The 21,932-nt window shown below is 31.8% G+C and overlaps 1 protein-coding gene across 1 annotated transcript in view; it reads left to right on the forward strand.

Moving 5' to 3' along the window:
* The window catches only part of LOC124354598 (synaptic vesicle membrane protein VAT-1 homolog-like), a 65,192-nt gene extending 44,641 nt beyond the window's left edge, over positions 1-20,551 (forward strand). Inside the window, exons 4-9 of the mRNA XM_046805177.1 lie at positions 942-1,084; positions 7,631-7,734; positions 8,942-8,997; positions 10,732-10,926; positions 15,820-16,000; positions 17,806-20,551. Coding sequence (XP_046661133.1) covers positions 942-1,084; positions 7,631-7,734; positions 8,942-8,997; positions 10,732-10,926; positions 15,820-16,000; positions 17,806-17,846 — 720 coding nt within the window. The 3' untranslated portion in view covers positions 17,847-20,551. The remainder of the gene's footprint in view (positions 1-941; positions 1,085-7,630; positions 7,735-8,941; positions 8,998-10,731; positions 10,927-15,819; positions 16,001-17,805) is intronic.
* Positions 20,552-21,932: the final 1,381 nt, after the last annotated feature.

The raw sequence follows: 21,932 nt of genomic DNA on the forward strand, positions 1-21,932 counted from the left end.
GGTTTCAAGCCTATTATCGAGTTGTCTAATGGTCGGTTTAAAGTATGTTAAACTAATAAACATATAATTATATGATAAAAAATAGTTTAATACAAACATCACATATTTAAACCTACACTGCAGCATAAGTCATGTACTAACTTTAGGACAGCCAGGATAGTAGTAAACTAGGTTCTCTGTCACATCAAAACTAGTTCATCAGCCTTACTGTAATACAGGGCAGTAGTCAAAATAATACTAGTCTTGTTCCTGAAATTGAACAAGATAGGAGGCAATTACAGGAAATATTATTTATTCCAGAAGATAAGTTTAAGAAATGTACCCAAGAGTGGGAAGAATGCTAAAAAATATATTCATGCCTAATAAAACGTCATGATTTTCTGGACAAACCTATTGAATACATCTTTTTCATACTAATACTATATGTTCAAAACTTTTACACACAAAGAGAATATCATAATTCTTGCCTCCCTCACATATTAGAGTTTCAGTTATGTACTTAATTTTAAGCCTCACAGTCTAGTGTTAATATACAAAATAATGTAATTAACAATGGATGGAGGATTGGATGTTTATTTTTTATTAGCATCAGATTAAGACAATGTTGGGGAGGGGCTATGTCTGATGTATCATATTAAAAATTTTCTTTGCATTCAGGATGTTATTTGGGGTCATGTGACACCTCTTTAGTTCTTGTTTCATATAAAAGTACATTTTAGACTCCAAAATGTGTTTTAAGATGTGTTTTTATTTAAAAATATCCGGATTCCCATTCCATGGACGGTATTCAACAACCCCCAGATCCCTCAGTAGTGAAATTTCCCTTCCCTCCCTTCTCAAACTTTACGCTAAACTTGTCCCTGGTTACTTATTTCAACTTTTGACCCTGAAATTCTACACAAGGCCTGAGTTTGTGGTCAGCTAATGGATGTTGTGTGCAGGGCCAAGCTGTCGCCCAGCTCTCCAAGACCGTAGAGGACACTGTAGTATTTGGAGTTGCTTCGAAGGCCAAACATGAAGCCATCAAAGACAGTGTCGACCACCTGCTGGAACGTGGTACCGACTATGCTAGCGAAGTTAGGAAGTAAGTTATAACATAGTTCTAGAGTATTGTCATAATAAGTTATTTGTGTCTAAAAATTAGTTTTAACCCTTCTGTCACAAACAGCATGAACCATATATAACACTTTTTGTGTGATAACATTGTCATTTTTAGAGCCTTCTCATTTATATTCTTTAAATTATTATTCATAAGTATAGAAGTTTTAAACAGTTTTGTAACAAATTCATTGGTATAGTTTTACTCCAATTCTGCAGTATGCCCATGAACCGTCCATGAAAACGCAACCTTTAGTGCGTATGTCCACACCTGTGTGCAAAGGACAAAACTGTGTGTCCTTCTGTAAGACGTACCTTATTTATTAACACATTGTAATCTAGATTTATATCTTTTTTTAACTAAAAACTTCAAAAAAGTTGTGATATAAAAATCTATTCTCATCATCAACAAAATACTTATAAAGTATGTTATCTCTAACTTGAAACAATGTTTAAATTTTTTGTGGGGAAATTTTAAAACTCTTGACAGGTTCTTTCTAAGATACTTCTTTTGGTCAAGATAGCTTTAACAACAAGTAAGGACATAACACAGAAATTTTAAAAGAATTTGACACGTATTTATTGTTACTATTTAAAAAGTGCATGGTGTTTTAAAACCTATTGTTTAAGTTCATTGTATTTTAGTTCATATGTCTACTGGGAGAAAATATATAAATTTTATCTTAAGAATAGATTTTCAGAAGTTATTTCAATGTGAATAATATTTGACTTTGAAACATTCTCTATATTTACACAAGTTTCTTACAAAATATAATATTTATGTTTTATTACAAATTCTTTTTTCAGCTAACTTGAACACAAGAAAGTTGTGAAAATATTCTTTTTTAATATAATACAACTAACATTGACAAATCACTTTTATGAAATTATTGTATTAGAAAGTAGTATATAGAAAACAGTAGTTTATAAGGTGTATTAAAAATATTAAGATATGAGGCTTTCTCAAAGTTTGGTATTCCAATGATTGGACAAAACACTATATTTTATCCTAAAATTTAACTTATTTTTACCTTGTTTCTGTTAAGATAGTATATTTTATGTTCCTAAGAATAAATTATTGAATTCCCTCAAATAAAAATCTCATTCCATAAAAGCTGGTGAGATAAAAATTGTTGAAAAACTTGTCTTGTATATCATTCTAAGCAAAATAACATCCCATCAAAAATGTTCCGAAAATTCAGTTGTTGCACGAGGGAATGAGCATTTCCATGCAACATGTAGATTCCATTAATCAGCAATCTTTACTGTTTGTTATACTTTGAGAATTTCATAGAAAAGTGTTGTTTACCCCTAGTTTAATCACTGTAAATTTAACTTTTTATCTTATATTGAATGTTTTACAGACAATAATTGTGTCATCACTGCATCAAAGGGCAATATCTCATCTTTCGTGATTATAAAGATCAAGACACTTTTAAATTTTCATCAAAATATACTCAAGATAAGCTAGTCCACTTCAGTTTGGGTTGTTTTAAGTTGATTAGTGAGAATCTTTGCCATCAACAAGTGTCTAATATAGTAAACAATTACAAAATATTGTGTAAACAACAGTTTGTGATACATTGTAGCATATTTCTATAGATCTAGTGCAGAAAATTCGTCTCCACTATTACTGTCACTCCTTCAAGCAACAGTGCCAACTCAACAATGATTACTTTCTTTTAGCTTTAAAAAAGTGTATGAGGTGTGGCTAGAAAATAACTGGATTAGTTCTGGCAGAGCCACTAAACGAATGACTGTTAATAACTAGCACTTTAGTTGGAATACTGGAGCTAAACGAAACTAGAGAAAAGGGGATTCACATGAGGGGCCATAGAATATTCAGCCTTATTGGGTTCGTTCTGTGTTTCCGCCAATACCAATCTGGTTATATTTTACCGCACCTCATATCTTTACTTTTCAACTAAGTCTTGTAGACAAAGTGTAAATGCTCTTCTTGTTGAAGTTTAGTTTTTATCTATTACACACACTCAGCCTACATCCAATATGCTGTTCAGCAGTACTCTCAATATAGTCAATTACATAGAACTTTCATTGTCCTTCGAGTTAGATCTTTTGATTCCAAGTTAAAATTATCAAAAAATAAAGTTAAAAAAATAATAAAAGTATAATTCCAAGATATCATAATTTTTCATTATATTGATTATCTAATTTTAGAGATTCAAATATTTTATTTTATAGAATCTGATAAATCACAAATAAATCTTTATAGAATTTTATAACCTGAAATCATTCTCTCTTATTTGATATTTACAGCTTCAAAAAAAACATTAAAATTATTGATATTAATACGGTTTTGTAAATAAGCAATATTCAACCAGTTAGTTTACTAAAAAACATTAAATTTAATTATTTACTTTAACATTATAAGGGGAAATGTTTTGGACAGCAGTAATCAACAAGATTTGCATTAGAATCTTGTTCCAAATTGGATGTTCAAAACTGTTTCAAGCCTTAATAGTATGAAAGATGAGTTTATATGTTTTTATTTTCATGCATAAAAGATTACTTACTGACACTTATATAACTTTTAATCATTAGTAAATTAAATCAGTCTTAATCATCAGTGGTGCAACCAGAAATCTTCTCTGGGGGGTATCCGGAACACCGGATTTTTTAAATTTTTTTCACTTTGAGTTCAGATATCATTTCACCAAAGTTATGAAAATAAAAATACTATACCATATACAAATTGTAGATACTGTTGGCGAGAGAAAAGAAGAGACCTGGCCCGTGCCGGCGCACAGCTGTGTACTAGTGTGTTGCCGCCCGGTAATTTCAGGCGCTTCGCCCCACAGCCAACCCTGCGAATTGTTTATCCTAGCAATGGAACAGTGAAACAATAATGGAATTACGAAACAGGGCGCGGCAACATACTAGTAGTAACGCCTGCAAATTTCAGATAGGCCAGAATCCAGGTCTCTTCTTTTCTCTCGCCATCAGTAATAATGATCACAATAATATATACATCTTATAGGTTCACATCTTTAAAATACTCACTGAATGTAAAACATTAAAAATAGTCACACTTAAAAAAATAACTAATGTCTGACAGATTATATATTATTCATATATTGTAACATGTAGTCTTATTTCACTTTCATGTCTCAAAATTTTGTTCAGTTTACAAAATATAACAAAGAAAATCAACATATACATTCTCACTATCATTAAGACATTCAACAAGGTTAGTGTCAATCGGAAGTGTTACTATGACTTTCAATGTCTGATAGTTCATTTAGTTCCTCTAACACATTTCTTATTGCACTAGATCAACTTAGTTCATTCATTTTTATAATAAAACACACAGGGTGGCCACCCAACCGGGAATAAGCCGGGAATTTTTCTGAGAACCAGGAAAATTTCAAAAATAATTTTTCCGTCTCCAAGAACTTATAAAATCAAAACATAATTTGATAGCTTCTTGAATCAAGAAACAAATTAATCTCGAAACATCGTATTTTACGTGACGGGGATCGTGAAATTGTGAATTGCTCACGACATATGTTAGTGAGCAACATCTGACGCCGGTTAATCTAAGGTTACCTCCACTAGTGTAGTGAGTTTATCTTAGTTAGTTCTACTCCTCTGCCGCAACAAGCCTCCTTGTCATAGTGACAACGAATGACAAACTAACACAGTACATCACTGCTCAGAGTTCGGCAACTCACTCACTGCTGTAACAACTGATTACGTCCTGACTACTCCAAAAGGTACTTTGTACCGAGTATTCATCTGTCTCGAGAGTACAAGTTACCGCAAACCAAAAAGTACCCGGTGCAAGTTACTGTTACAGGTAATTTTATGATACAGATACTTTGCACGTTTACCACCGGTCCTGGTACAAAGTACTCACGAAATCGGGAGGATAAACAGAATTTGCCCCCCTCCCCCAAGAGCATTTATTTTAAAATAATTTATCGCTCTATTTCTTTTCAACTAAAAATATAGCATTTATGTTAAAATTTTTGAGTTAAATCATAATCAAATATATAAATTCAAACTTTTTAACTCTCCGTAGACTAGTGGATACAGTCACGGCTCTCTAACTGAGAGATCACGGGTTCAAATCCCTGGGAGGTCCAGTCATGATAGGAATAATAGCCACTATGATTTAAACAAGCCAGCATAGTCTAAGAGCTGAGGCTTAAAAGAGAGAGAGAAAAAAGAAAAAACTGTTTTAATTAACAAAATACAGGGTAGTACACATATAATAATTCGATTTTGTTCAAAACACTAAATATTTTAACTTCAACATCATGAAGCTACTACAAAAGTGAGGTTAGTACTAGCTATTTTTTGTGGCTTCTATCTGTACCTGGTACTTTCATTAACCGAGTACAAAATGTACTTGTTATGATTTAGAATCATACATTACAGATTATTCCTATAACGGCACTTACATGTTCCAGTTACTGATATTGCTAAACAAGTCCAAGTACTTTGTACCAGGAACAAAGTTAAACTTGTAATGTTGTAAAATAACTATCGTAAAAATACCTGAAACCGTAACCTGTACCAGGTACTTATGGTTTGTTGTTAATTGTACTCTTGGGGGAGAGACAAATAACTGATACAAAGTATCTGATACAGTAGTCCTGACATGATCAGTTGTTACAGTAGTGAATGAGTTACTGAGCTCTGTCATTGATTTGTTGTCACTATGAGGCAACTGTACCCTGGGCAGCTTGGTGATTTGCGTGTTAAAAACTAGACATTGCTGTTTACACTAAATTAACAAAACCTGCTCAATTGAATCTGTTTTAAAAATTAAATGTTCTATGTAGTGGTTTACAAAATTACATGCTCAAGATAATGACTAAGAGCTCTACAACGTGACCAATTGTGAATTTTGTGGACCACTCAGTCCCGGTCAAGAATAAAATTTAAGATATTAATTTAATAACAACTTTATTTTCATAGTACTCTAAAATTACAAAACTACATGCTCAATTACAGGTAGACTTCTATCTATCTTGTATAAACATTTCGTCTTAATTATGATGACAATTTGAACTATGAATGTTCAAAGATGGTTGTAATTTCTTGGTATTGATATAAAAACTGGAATTTATTGTTGGTAAATAGTTTTGTATGTAGAAATGAAGCATATGCAGCAGCTAAAAACAACCAAAATTTGTAAACAAAAATTGAAATTTGAAAAAGATTTATATAAAAAAGTATATATTTAAACTCTACAAACCTGTCTCTACAAAAAACAACATTGAAAATTCAGCGAAACCACATAATATTATGTACAAAAAAAAACCGTTGAGCAGTTAATACTAGTATATTAAAGAACATCAATATTTTTAAACAAAACTAATAAAACTTATAAGGAAATAGGTTTATGTTTATTTACTTGAAATCATGTCAAATTAAATACTCTGTAAAATCAGAAAATTTTATGAGCAAACAACCTTAATATTCAATTCACAAATATCCAAATAAATTCAACTTAAAAAGACTCCCTTGCTGTCTTCTATCTTTAATCTCATTCTATCTCTCTTCTCACACTTAAAAATACTGTACAAATAACTAAGTCGATCCTATTGCTGCAACAAAACCCTCCTCTTCTAACTCCCTTTCTGATTATGTAATGTCAATACCCTCTGACTGGTCCAGCCCCCAACCTTTCAGGCAAGTTTCTCTCACTCACAACAGTTGGTGACAAACCAACATTTTCATACAGGACCATGAAGAGATGCTGAGCCTAATACAATTTTGCAGAAGCCAGTTCGGTCTAATTCAGCAGCCTTTGTTTAAAATCGCTGCTGACGTGAATTGCTGTTGAAATTACATATATAAATTTATAATATAGAATTTTATTTACTTTTAAATAAACAATGTAGCAGAATGCTACAGAATCTTACTTATGTTAAAATCTGTTATATTTTTAGGGATGTCTACTTTTGAATTAAACAAAATTAAGACAAGACATTTTAACTAAGTATATCATTTTAAATCTAAGTAAACAAGTATTAAATAAAAGTAATTTATTTATCATTGTCTTAATTTAAATATTATCCTAATTATAACAATGTATAGTACTATAGGATGTGGGTTTATTATGTATATTTAATAATGGATTTAGTGAGCCTCTACACAGACCTTAATTAGCATACTTAAGATTTCAATTGCCACTTATAATGCTAACATAACAACTGCAAATGGTCTTGGAGTTAAAATGTTACCTTCTTTTGGATGTTGCTTATTATGCAAATGCCAAAAATGTATGGTTACCAAGTAAGGTTTTTATATTGATCAAAACATCTCAGATTGTTTTGGTACTCAACCTGTCAAAAGTATCAAAAATCAAAAGTTTGTTAGGTCACAGCCTTAACGTTTTTATAACACTTTATGTAGCAAATTCTACTCATTAATTTTTTATTGCATTCCTCGCTGTAGAATCACGTTTCCTGACTCATTTTTACTATTTGTTGGCATTCATGGTTATTACAGAGACAGTTTTTGATTGGTTAACCAATATTCTTTGTGCTTTCTTTCCCAGGATATCTCCTGAAGGAGTAGACATAGTGCTGGACTGCCTGTGTGGAGAGGAATGCAACAGAGGCTACTCCTTGCTCAAACCTATGGGCAAATATGTACTTTATGGTGAGTAGGTCTGGTTCCCTTCTTGTTAATAAAACTTTATTACATTCTTCAGTTTTCTACAGATAAATAATTTAATGGACTGAAATTTCCGCAAATAGAAAATGAAATTGGTAAAATTTAAAAGATATGGTTAATATGAATTAAGTTGATATTTGTTTTTATAAGTCCCTGTAAAATGTTACGTTAAAACCAATATTATTATATTAATAACTACAACAATTAATTTCAAACTTTGTTCAAAAATTATGTTCTTTCAAATTATGAACTCCACTATTTATCAGAGAAATGTAGAAGGACTTGAACAAGGATATCTGTGTACTTACTTTTCCTAGCACTCGAACTAGAGAAATCTGCTGTAGACACCAATTTGGCTATAAGTGTTGTGTGGAAGGATCAGAATTGATATTAATTGACATGACCAGTGAATACAATCCGACTAATCAAGCAACAAGACAAACTCTGACCATTTTACTGGTTTCTTAACAAGTGCTTTGAACCATAGACATCCAGCTACTTCACTGTTCATATGAACATTGGTGAATCTTTCCTGAAAAAATGGATCATTGTCCTTACTGCAACATTATTATATTGCAACCGTTTATTGTATTCAGAGTGTTTAGTGACTATTTAAATGTGAAATCCAGAAGACTCAGGGATTTTTTTTTTTTATATAAAAAAATAAAATATAAGTTTGAGAACTTCATGAAAACCAAGAAAATAATCTTGTTGACCTTTCATGAGGTCTTTCAGAGGTCATGAGTCATTTTATGTATGCATGTATATTTCAAAATTACTGAATAACAATTTATTGTCACTGTTCTTGAACATCACTGCAGTTTTGTGATAGATATAGTAGTGATTCCAATCAGTGCGGTGATTTTGAACTCTGTTTTTGAGTTTACAGGATGGTGAAACAACTCGCACAGTTTCACTGTCAGACTTACTATAGCAAAGTTACACAGCACCACCAAGCTTGCACTCTACCCTTGCCCATTCAACAATCAGACACCAATGCAAAGAGAAGCTCTGTTTCTCAAAGGGATTTTTGTTTTCTACAATATTTGTAACAGAACTAAGCATCTGCTTTCATCCACACACAATTTTTTTGCATTGGGCACACAAAATCAAAATTAGTTTATGTAGACTATACAAACTGATATGTTTAAACATAAATAGATTGTGTGTTTCATGATTAAATTGTGTGCAGGATCTTCTAGTGTGGTAACTGGAGAGACGAAGAGCATCTTGAGTGCAGCACGATCCGTGAGTATCTATGAGTAGATCTTGTAATCCACATTGTAGTAATTCTATCCATAAAGTCAAAGTCTATCTTTATTATGTTAACATCAAGATAGTGTCACAGTAATAATCCCATTGACAATCTTGGCTAACCTACAAAAGCTGGTAATTAAGGGTTCATATGATTGTACTAATAAGAATTGCTTCAGCTGAATAAGTTATTCATTGTTTGAAGGCTGTACTCCCAATAAAAATTACTGAACAAAAATATTTAGCTTTAAAGTTAACCCTTTCCACATGAAATGGATATATCTATCATGGTTGCATTGTTACAAAACATGGCTTATATCAATTTTTATCCTTTGAAAAGAATAGTAAAATGAGTACTTCACAAAAGTCCAACAGAGTGCTGGATAATTTTCTATAGACACTCATACTGCGTTGTATTCATTTCACCAGCTTTGTTTGTTTGCGTCGTCAAAGGGGAGGGTGAAACAAAAGCAAGCACATGTACGGTAGCTGCAGTTCTCTATGTTGCAAGAGGAAATATCCTTAAGTTTCTCAGTGCTTGCTTGGAATTGTCTTCATGCATGCAAAAACTGTCATCCGTTAAAAACTTGATATCTTCTTGGTATACTTGATATTTTATGTTTTTCTATTATTCTTAGGTATATTAACTTTATGATTTTACATGAAGCAACTATTTAGAACTGTCCTGTGTCTGTATTTTGGTATTAATTTTATGTTTATCATTAAAAAAATAATAGTGTAATTCAAACTTCACGATACCAATCTGATCGGCCTACAGTTTTTCTCGGTTTGAATGTCTGAGCCGAGCACATAGGCCTGTGGCAGATGTAAAATCTGACAGCCGATTAGATCATCCTGTGGCGGTTATTTCAAAATAACTGAAACAAAGATCCTCCTTTGAGTTGCAGTCTGTTTGCTCTTTGCAGACAAATCGATTGATGTCCATTGCATGTACCCAGTGTTGAACCAGTTTTTTTGTACTGTGCAGTCAATTTTTTTTTAAAAACAACAATCAACAACAAAGGTGGTATAAGTTAATGCAAAACTTTACATTAACTTATATAATGCCAGCATTATATTTCTATGCATATATAAGGTAACAAATTAACGACTACAAATTACCTTTGAATAAAACAATAAACAGTAACAAAAATCAATTTATATATGCACAAACAAAACATAATAAAACCAATAAATCTAAGTCAACTGTAATGAAATAATCTTGATTTCTACTTTGACTTTAAAAGTTCATCTTCAGCCTTAGATATGACCTCAAATATGGATGGCCCTTATTGTTGTAGAATTATGGAATCATATTAAAGATCACATTTGAATGTTTTGTAAAGTGCATATTTTTTTGAATACCAGTATTTAAAAAGTAAATAAAAATGTATGTGTGTATATATATATATATATATACATTTTTTTATTAACCAATAAAATTATTGAAAAATTCATATTTTGGTTGAAATTAGTATGGAAGTCAAAGATTGTAGAATTTTTGGTTATGGAGCTACTAATCAAAGGCACTTGATAAGAAAAAGTCTATCTAAACCAATAACACGGCTACAACACAATCACCTAACACTAATCTTTGATTCGTATTCGTCATAAAATATATACTTTGAAGTGTTAATTTCTAAAAGTGATAGTTGGATAATTTAGTGAAATTCAATGGAATTTCAGTTAAGTTGAAATGAAACAATGTATTCTGTGATTATGTTGCAGTGGTGGCAAGTAGACAAGGTTTCACCTATCAAGCTGTTTGATGAGAACAAGTCTCTGTCAGGCTTGAATCTGCGACATCTGATGCATCAACAGAACAGTGCAGGCTACGTTGCCCGGATCTTTGACACTGTAGTTGCTCTCTGGAGAGACGGCAAGGTCACCCCCGTTGTTGATTCCACCTGGGCCATCGAAGACGTACGTATCTCAGGGCTTCCATGGTCATGTTGCTTTTTATTATAGCAAACTGAAAATAATTGATAAGCATTAGTACCAGTAAGCTGGTTTACAGTATGTCTGCTGTGATAAGCATCCAAGGGTTTTCCTCAACTCACATATCATCAAATCCTAAAATGTTACTGTTGCTCTGTCGAATATTACATTACCATTTCACAACTTTCAATCTCATTTATAAAATTCTACTTGAACAGGATTTGATTATTAACTAAAATATCAGGGAACCGAGCTTTTGCTCTGTATTTTTTTTTTGGTAGATTGTGTTTTGAGATTCATTTTATGATATACTTATCCGCAAAAGATAAAATTATAAATGCCATGGCTATTTATTGTTTTGTCATCTTCTGCATTAAACGATGCTAGAGCAAAAGATGCATTTATGTTTCTTAATTTTTTATGAAACTCTACCAAATATGGGTAACGGTTCATAAAAAGACGTACCAATTTATCTGAAAATTTTGGTTGCTCCATTAAAATTCGTCCATGTAAAAAACAGTCACCAAAAGAATTTCTATTTATGTGATTAGAAACCCGTTTCTCATGGAAATGCAATGCACCGCAATGGATACACAAAATTTCAAATGGTTCTAAGACGTGATATTGCACAGTTGCAGTAACGGCACAGTTATATGTCGGTAAATAATTATTAAGTTCTAAAGCCCCTACGACATTTTCCGTCTCAATGTCTTAGTGTTCTTATAATCAGTATTCTCATTGCTCGTCATTTTAGTTAGCTACACGCTACTGCAAATCTTGTAAACATCTAAGTATCTAAATCATGAGACCTTTCTGCTCGTCAAATTAACAATCAGTAACTACATTTAGTAATGCTTATCAATGTAGCAAACAAACCCAATCAATGTGGGTGTTATTTCTGATGATATGTTATGTGAAAGGTTATAATCACATTATATGACTATATTTACCTTTCTGCTTGTATAATGTTAGTTAAGGTTTTGTAGGCATTTGACTTTAGCAGTACGTGTGGGACGAAGTATATGAAATAGATAAATAGATTTAATTTTTAAAGGAGTGAAATTATTCATCAACTTATAATACAATAAAAATTTCCTTTTGGTTTGATCTTTTGTTAATTTATACAATAATTTGTATTTTTACTCTATGGCATTTCTGATGAAACATCAGCTTTATACGACTCTTATTACTCTTATTACGATATGTCAGATATCATTTACTATAGAATGTAAACAAAAATATAAATAAATATTGACTTTGTAGCAGTTTTTCATTGCTTGAAAACATGGAAAAAACAAAGTTTTCTAAAAATGAAATCTAGCAAGATTGATTTATAGCTCCTAAAACTCCCTGCATACTAAATTTCATAAAACTCGTTGGAGACATTTCCGAGATTCAGATTATATATCTACCCATTATCAAATTTGATCATGATTTGAAAGTGTACTTTCTTTTATTATTCCTTTCAATCCTAACATCCGTATATAAAGGTGTCTAAAATATCCTAATAAAATCCCATTATATGTGTATACCAGGTGTCTTACCAAGTCCAACCCCACCCTCCTATTAACTTTTTTATGAGTAGAGATGGAGTGATTTACTTTTTGAGGAATGATTATATGACCAACTGAGGAGTTTTTTTATGTATGAGCGTTTTTGACTCCCCCAAAAATGGGATATTTTGAGGGTAAGGGAGACCTCTGCACCATTCTTCTTCTTTTATATAATACCTTTAAAATGAGGTGTCACTTCCTAAGTGTTCCTATTAAAAAGTTTTACTTACCCCCAAAATACCCTATTTTAGGGGGGTAATAAAAAACTTTCATACATAAAAAACTTCAGTTTATCATATAAACACCCCCCAAAGTAAATCACTCCATCTCTATTCATAAGAATGTTAATGGGGGGGAGGGGGGCTTTAAGAGACACAGTATATTGATGCCCACTGCATCTGCATAAATTACCAATATCTGTATATATAAATATTCTCAAATTAATTGTTTTATAATATCTAATGTAACGAAACTCTTGCACTATACAAGAGTCATCACAAAAAATCTATCTTTCTTATAAAGTTGAGAGCAAAACTTAATTTTATATTTTACAAATGCTATAGAACATATTATTAGTGTTGTTACAACTTGCTGTGCATCTAATATAAATAAGTTGTACACGACAACTAACTACACAGTTAATTGTTGACTGTGCATTGCAATGTTGTTTGAACTTATTACTTAGTTAATTTTATTATTATTGAAGTGAAAACTTCTTTAGGCGCGTTGAGCGTTTTGGTAGAGGGTAAAATCCTCGGTTCGCGTCACCGACATGCTAATGATACTAACCTGAATGAAAAAGTCAGTCTCGCTGTGTTTTTTAACCGTAGACTTGGCCGCGGACTACTAACCTGCACGAAAAAGTCAGTCTCGCTGTGTTTTTTAACCGTAGACTTGGCCGCGGACTACTAACCTGCATGAAAAAGTCAGTCTCGCTGTGTTAAAACTGTCCCGGCGGAGTATGAAAACAGACTGCGAAAATCAGTGACCTTTACGGCTTCCTCTCGCGATTTAAAAGTGAAGCCAATGTCGTACAATTCTGTAAGATGCGTCAAATTAAAGCTCTTAATATTGGCAATCTATTGGTTACATTTTTAAATATTAAAAAAATTTCGAAATAATTTTGATTATTGTTTACATTTTACATAGCGTTTACAATGACAAGAAAAAAGTAGTAAGCGAGGATTTTTTATATTTTTTGGTCAGACAAAATTTGTCAGCGAGAAAGTTGTGTGAAAATAGATGAATATTTTTTTTGTAATTTATCATTTTTTTATTGGAAGTTTAGTTTAGCCTGTAGTAGCGTATGAAGTGATGAGTGAACGTTTCTGCCGGAACTGTAGTTGGCGCATTGGCTCAGTGATACCGTATTAACTCAATAAATTAGTTTATTGTGCAATAAAAATACCTTTACGAAAGAACCAAGTTAATTTAACTAATTTATTAGTTTTAAAAATATTGTGGGTTTAATTGTTATTGCAATTATATACTTTATCCGTAGCAATAACTGTATTATTTACAACGGTGTTCAACTCACTGTTGTTCACTCGGTGTTTACTCACTTATAAATAAATAATGAAAACAACAAATATATTTTTAAACATTTTTAATATTTGTACGAATATTTGTATTTAAAATTTAGCATTATTCATTTTAATTATGTTTTTAATATTTAACCTCTTCATCATGAAATGAGTATTATTACGGTATAAGATTTATCTTACTAGCGTGATAAAATAGATTTCTAGTTATTTGATAATATTTTTTCGTGGATTTTAAAATTGGAAAATTAAAAACGCGTCACATTTACAATTACAGATGTACTGCTACTATAACGTATTATTAATTACTCTCAACTTAATAGTTCCGTTTTCACTTCTATCGGCAGTCCCACGACTGCTACTGTTTTTTTTATTTACATGTATTCATTTTTCATTAATTTTTTTTTTACTCCCAGACTGTCTGTTTTATCATTTCTTGGCGTTACACAGCTTTTGGAGAATTTGTAAGGTTTTTGTTTTAATTGTGCATCTAACACGTTACAAATAAAATCATCTAATATTATATACATTTTATTCACAAATAAAAGGGATAAGAAGAAAAAAAATTATTTGGTTACCTACCATATATTTTATATTTTTTTAGCTTCTTGAAATTATCAAAAATGTTGCAGATATTTTTATTTCATAACTTTTCACCCCCTCTCCAAAATACAGGAACAAAAACATCAGTTATTCAAGATACCATTTTGTACGTAATGGAGTGTACTTTATATATATCTGTACTTTTAATACAGTAGTTTTAGCTTATAATTTTTATTATGGTTTGATGTTATTATGGCTTTTTGAAATAATAAATGCCTTGCAAAACAAAATAACAAAATCAAGTGTTTTTTTTTTCACAAAGACAAAAAATGCAAAATGGATGTTTTGGGTCTGGCACACTTATACTAGAATACACTGATTCGATCAACTTCCACTCAAGCCAACCACTGTTAATTTAAGGTGGGCCTTCCCACCTGCTTTACTAAAGACTAGTGACTCTCATATATGTACACCAGACTGTAAAAATCCCACGTCATGCATTGAAATCGAGCCCGTAACACCTTGGTTGTATCTTAGACCATGCAGCCAGCCATCCTGACTCAACATCTTGTATGTTCACTTATAATGTCACTATAACTTGATTCTCCCCCTGTGCTTTTTCTTGTAGAAAATTCAATCTCGCTTACTCAAATATTAGGATCACTATCACTAACACCCCAGACACACATCTCAATGTCACAATCACGACTACTAATGTTGAGAGTTAGTATTAGCCTTATTTAGTTTGGCTAGCTTTAGTTTAAGTAAACATTAAATTTTTTAAAACATCAATTTGTACAGTATATCTTATATATATTTTTTTTAGTGAGATACATTAATGAAGTTTTGTATGGTTGCTCATTTTAATTGTACATCTTACAAAGTGATCATGTAAGTGGGTACTATTTTTTGAAGTATTTTATATTACTATTTTTATACCTCTCATACATACAAAGTTGTTTGACAACAATGTTTCAGCAAGTTATCTTTGGTATAATGTAATTGCAAGATTATGTATTTCCCAGTCTTACTAGGTAATAATTTAGTACTCTGAATAAAAAATATATTAAAAATAATTTTATTTACAAAAGTCTGCAAAATGAGCAAAACTAGTACAGGAATTTTTAGATGATAAATTGCAATAAATCAAATTGTATTTTTGAGACATTTTTATCAGAAAATAGCTGGAATAAAAATGGTTAATGACAGATGCATAATTCTCAACGTGTATGTTGTCCTAGGTGCCGGAAGCCATGCAAAAGATGCACGACCGCAAAAATATCGGCAAGATTATTATGGATCCCAGTATGGAACCTAAGCCTAAGCCTGCTACCCCAGCCAAGGGCAAGGCCAAGTCCATTGATAAAGATGAGAAGAAGAAGTCTGAGGATGAATCCAATGATTCACCCCCTCCTTCAGCAGGTGACTAAAAATTACTTGTCTATTTGGAAAAATAATAATGTGCTATGAAATATATGACTATCACCTAACTTTTCTGGTTCATTCTACAAAAGATTGCTCACAACATTGAAAAGAGTTAAAATCGTGAGAGGTTTTGGCTCTCGCTGGGAGAGCCATTTTCAATTAACAGATGGTAAACCAAAACTGGCAAAGCCAGTACTGTACATTTGTTTAGGAAGGGACAAAGCTGAATCATAACCCTATATATATATATAATTTCAATAAACATTGAATCACAAAAAGTACTTGCTCCGCCGGGAGTCGAACCCGGATCTCTCACTTGCCGGGTGAATGTGCTACCATTACACCACAGAGCGCTTACTTTATCCGATTCAATTATTTTGTATTTGGCCGTATCTGTCACATATGCGTTTAAATAAGCAAACTAACATATGATCGGAAGACCAAATACCTGTCAAATGACTTTTATTTACGCTAAATTCTATAAATGGCAATAGCCTTATTTAATTTCAATAAACATTGAATCACAAAAAGTACTTGCTCCGCCAGGATACGAACCTGGATCTCTCACTTGCCGGGTGAATGTGCTACCATTACACCACAGAGCGCTTACTTTATCCGATTCAATTATTTTGTATTTGGCCGTATCTGTCACATATGCGTTTAAATAAGCAAACTAACATATGATCGGAAGACCAAATACCTGTCAAATGACTTTTATTTACGCTAAATTCTATAAATGGCAATAGCCTTATTTAATTTCAATAAACATTGAATCACAAAAAGTACTTGCTCCGCCAGGATACGAACCTGGATCTCTCACTTGCCGGGTGAATGTGCTACCATTACACCACAGAGCGCTAACTTTTTCCGATTCAATTATTTTGTATTTGGCCGTATCTGTCTCATATATATATTTATTTATTCTAATCCCTTATAGAGGACTTCAATAAAAAAAGAAAGCCAAGAATACCACACTAGTTTAAACTACAAATTATATCCTCTGCCATTTATTTTTATTTGATAGATTGAGCTTCTAGAATATTTTTTTCATCATTTCCTGATTATGTGTTTATATTTGTTGTAAAATATAATAAATATTTCGAATCATCTGTATATATACTATTATATAAGAATGTAATAATAATAGTATAGTATAAGAATATAGGGAGTTCCGATGGCCGAGTAGTCTAAGACGTTGGACTTTGAGTCTGAGTTAGAGGTAGCGCAGGTTTGAATCCTGTTGGTGACCCTTGCACTTTTTATCAGTACCATCGACCTTGTACTGTATCGATTCTCCTCCTTGTTATGTTTGATAAGATCCTCACACAGGCTAGTGGCCCATGAGGACGGACAGAATAAGGCTTAAAAGGGGATCGGTCTCTCCTTAAAAAAAAAATTGTGTTTGTCTGTAAGTTACTCAATCACATGAAAACTAATGGACCGATTGTATTGAAATTTGACATGGACCTTTGTAGGATCCCTGATTAACATACTAGTCATATTTCTATTTCAAAAATCCCTCCTGGCTTCGCTCCACTGGTCTTGAAAACTCCCTTAACAATCCATTATATTTATAGACTTGGCTTAATCACCAGGTGGTAGATGTGTTTTTAATTACCTGTCAAAGTCAAGAATAATAATTATAATAATTTATACACATTTAAACAGGCGATACTCGATGGTATTTATTATACATCTGTGAAAGTCAGATTGACACGCTCTGACTCATGCTCTAACTGTCGTCTTTTAATACATTGGACACTCAGTTACAAGGTTTTCTGAATAACCTAATCTTATTACAGATGGCAAAGAGAAGGAGGAGGAGAAGAAGGCCTCGAGTTGAGCTACCCATGAAAGCTTTACACGAGAAGAATTTTCACAGCCTTAAACCAAAAAAAGCAAGCCAGATGCACGGATCTCTAGCGAATGGATTGTCTCACTAAGTCATTTATTCATTTAGTCAAACGCAATTTGGTTAAGCATTTAAAGGTTATAATTGATTTGTTGCATTTAATAATTTTCACAATTTAAAAAATAATAATTTTATATTCACTCTATTTTTTCAATTGGTAGATAGTGTAAAATATTCTATTCTGTAGAGATTAAAACTTTTGTAGGATATTCCTTGCTTACCTTATATAGGAATGTAATGTAACGTACTTGTATGTAAGAACATGTATGGACTATTGGATATCTCATATAGTATTATCCTTGTGATTCTGCTATAATTTTAATAGTTGGATTCATTTTCTTTAAACACAGTTTTAATGTATTAGAATTAGGCATAGATTTATGTTGTATATTGTTTTTAGTCGTATTACCAATATTTTTATACATAGTTAATCTAATTCTTTATGTTTTGTTGATAGAGTATCAGTAATATTACCTTTTAAAATATTGTTATTGAATGATGATTTTAATCTTAACACGTATTTTTCAATTATCATAAAATCAGAAGCTGTTAAACTAGTATTTGGATTTAAAAAATCAATTTGGCACATGAGCAGCTGGCGAGGTGAGAAATGCGTGTTAATTGTTAGCACTTAGGCTAGGCAAGATATAAGTAATTTTGTTTGAGTTATATATTTTATTAGTGTCCTTATTAAAAATGTAAATTCGTGATGTAAATAAGCTTAGGATTTCTAAAGAGATGCTTCTCGCAGCAATTTCTTTACCAGTTTTGCTTTGACGCAACCAAATATTAAATGGATTGTTTAGAAAACTGCTCAACTCAATTTGTCATTTCCAAGGTAGAAAAAACACAAGGTGTGTAGCTTGCTGAAGTTGAAATCAATTTAATGTTCCTTATCAAACCAATGAAGCGTTAGGCCAGCTCTAGGGGTAGTCTCAGCCAACATTGCATTTATTAGTCTGTTGAAAATGTTTGAATTTTTCACTGACAATCACGTAATAGCACATCAAAGGTTAAAATTTTATGGCAGCATTCACCTGAAGTGGCTGTGAAAGAGGTGACCTATAGGGGATCTGTTAGTAATTAGAGACTTAGTGGTTGTTGTTTACAGGCCGTCCTTTTTTTATTGCAATTTAGGACTGAACTGTGAAACTATTGAATATCACTGAATAAATTTAACCCTAGAAGTGGATACACATTCTTTTGTTGTCTTTCAAATCAAGTCTGGAAAATGGATAGACAGTGAAATTGTGCAAACTTTATTTCTCATGTGAAACAGTAAATGAATGTTTTGACTACATTTAATTCAATGCATGGAATGCCATCTGATAGTTGGCAGTAATATTTGTAGAGTAATTTTGTGTGTTTTTTTAATCCACATTCTGGTACATGATCAATTTTTTACAAATGAACTTGCACTTGCTCTTTGCAACATTTGTTCTAATTTAGAATTTTCATACCAATTTATGGAAACATGAAGTGAGCTAATGAAGGGTATAATTTCAGTAATTTGACATAAATAATCAGCCACTGATAATCATGTTTGTCCCTTCGCACATACTGTTTCAGTTTTGTCCGTAAGTAGGCATTTTTGTCGAAAGTTCTATAATATTGTGTTTGGTATTTCTTGGTGTCATATTATTATTGGCATTAGACTTTAGTTTGGAAGCACCTAAGGGTTGAGTTAGTTGTTATTTACGAATATGGAAATTTCCGTGAAGAAATCCTGTATTTCACATGATATGTCACAATTATAGAAAGTCTATTTTTTTTATGTAGCCAACAAAAATTGGGTGTCTACCATTTGGAGGTTTGCTCAGTGCCACTTCTAGGGTTACGATGCCAACAGTTACTGATCATTGCCTTGAACACTGCCTTAAGTAGATAAATGGCGGATGCAATGAATTGATATTATCTTTTTTCGCAGTCAAGTATTTTTTTATTGGATTAAACTTACCAACAGTGAGTAAACTAAACCGATTTTGTAGGTGAACTGACGATGAATGATGGAAGATGTGTTAAATATAAATCATTGACCAAGATGATAATTTACATGTACAATTCTATTTCAAGCAAAGAACGGAATAGTAAGAATAGAACTAACATTTCTGTAGACATATTTTATTTAGATAGTTGAGTAGAGAAAAATGAAGAGTTATATTTTACGAAAAGTTATTTATTCTAACTGCATTTTGCATCTTGAATATTTTTTTAAACATATTATGAAGTATTTTAAATTACTATTTTTTATCTTAAAATTGAATAGGTGGTTAGTAGATTAAGTGCTAATATTTGGTGCAAGTACCGACGTTAATCTTAAGCGTACTATGTATTACAGTACCAAAGTTATACTTAGTAAATCCAGATCCTACTCGGTGTCTATCGCCTATTCTCAGTGTTGTTTACCAAAGTTATTCCCTTGCATTGCATCTTTAACTGCTTTATCTGTATTCTATTTTAATCTGGTATAATACCAATATTTTGTATCTGTGTTTGCTACAATATACGCTCCTATACTTCACTAGAGGCTATGTGTTCAGTACAGCCATAAGCTTGTGCGTTGGGCGTGTGTATGGTTTCAATATTTAAGGATCTCTCTGGAAAATACATGACCAAATAAAGTTTAATGTTTAATATTTGCTGCATTTTATTATTAACCCAAACCAACAATTTTTTTTCTGTAATGTATGAGTAACTCTAATATGGATGGAATGTATAAATAGTACAGAAAAATGACATGAACATTCTATTCTCTCTTTAATTAATTCTCTTCATTTACTTACATTCCTTACTTTGATTGATTCTGGGTGGTTATGTTTGTAATTTTTGGTTCGCATGATTGTAGTTACATTTTTCACAAAGTAAAAACAGTTATTTTAAAAGAAAATTGTTATTTGTTTTATTTTTTTACTATTTAAAACTACGTGATTAAGAGTCTACTGTACTGATTGCCATTCTGATTTTAGCCCACAAGACCAATGTTAAACCTCAAACAATATTACGATCTTAGTTGTTGATAATTTTATTGGCTTTTAATTAAAAAATCTCAAATTTTAGTATACTTTAATTACTCAAAAAGTATGCTCTTTACAAGAAATACTAAAGTTTGAACGCATATTGATCATATATAAAAATGAGATACAAACGATGATTCTATGACCAAAAATAACACCGTAAACGTATTAAAACTGGTCTTATGGAGTAAAACTTAAGATATAATAGGCTATTAAGAGTCAGCTGTTTCACTACAGCCAACTCTTAATTTGTTATAATGGCATAAAATGTTGAACTGTGTGGCAGGTGGGTCTTTCTGTGGTTTTATTAACCCTATCCCAGCTGAATTACTGAGACGCAGCTACTCTGCCGTTTCTACATATACACTTTCACCTTTTTATTATTTTAACAGCTGTATTCAAGAAACTCTGTTACATATGTTGTAAAGATTGTCAAAAGTTCTATATTATGGTGGTATTTGAAAAATTATTAAGCTTATTGAGTACCACACAGACACAGACTTGGACCTGCTGTGAAATAACATAATATGATATCAGTAAAACAGAAGTTGTAGAAAATTACAAATAGTTCCATTAATTCTGTAAGATATCAACATAAGTCAGAAGGTGAACATTTTGGTTGAAAAATTTGTTAATTGAAATTAAGTCGCTGTCAATAAACATTTTCTTTATTACTCCATATAGCATCCTTAGGCATGAAAACGTGCAATGAACTAGAACAACAATATTGTCAATAGATATTTCCATTAGCAGTTCCAAAAGTAGCAATATGATAGCAGCATAAATCCAGAAGCAATGATAAAGCAATTGGTGACGATTGGACCTTAGTATCAGGATCTCATCATGGCAATTCGAGATGATTGCCCAGGAGAAAGTAAAAATTAGTATTTTGGTACTATTTCTCAATCATCCAAGATAAAGCCAAACTTTAAAAACAAACAAAAAATTAATTTTTAAGAGCCGTTGATAGGTATAATGAGACATACCAAGCTATTTGAAATTT

Source organism: Homalodisca vitripennis, chromosome 2 (genome assembly GCF_021130785.1).
Source record: "Homalodisca vitripennis isolate AUS2020 chromosome 2, UT_GWSS_2.1, whole genome shotgun sequence".
Taxonomy (NCBI): Eukaryota; Metazoa; Arthropoda; class Insecta; order Hemiptera; family Cicadellidae; genus Homalodisca; species Homalodisca vitripennis.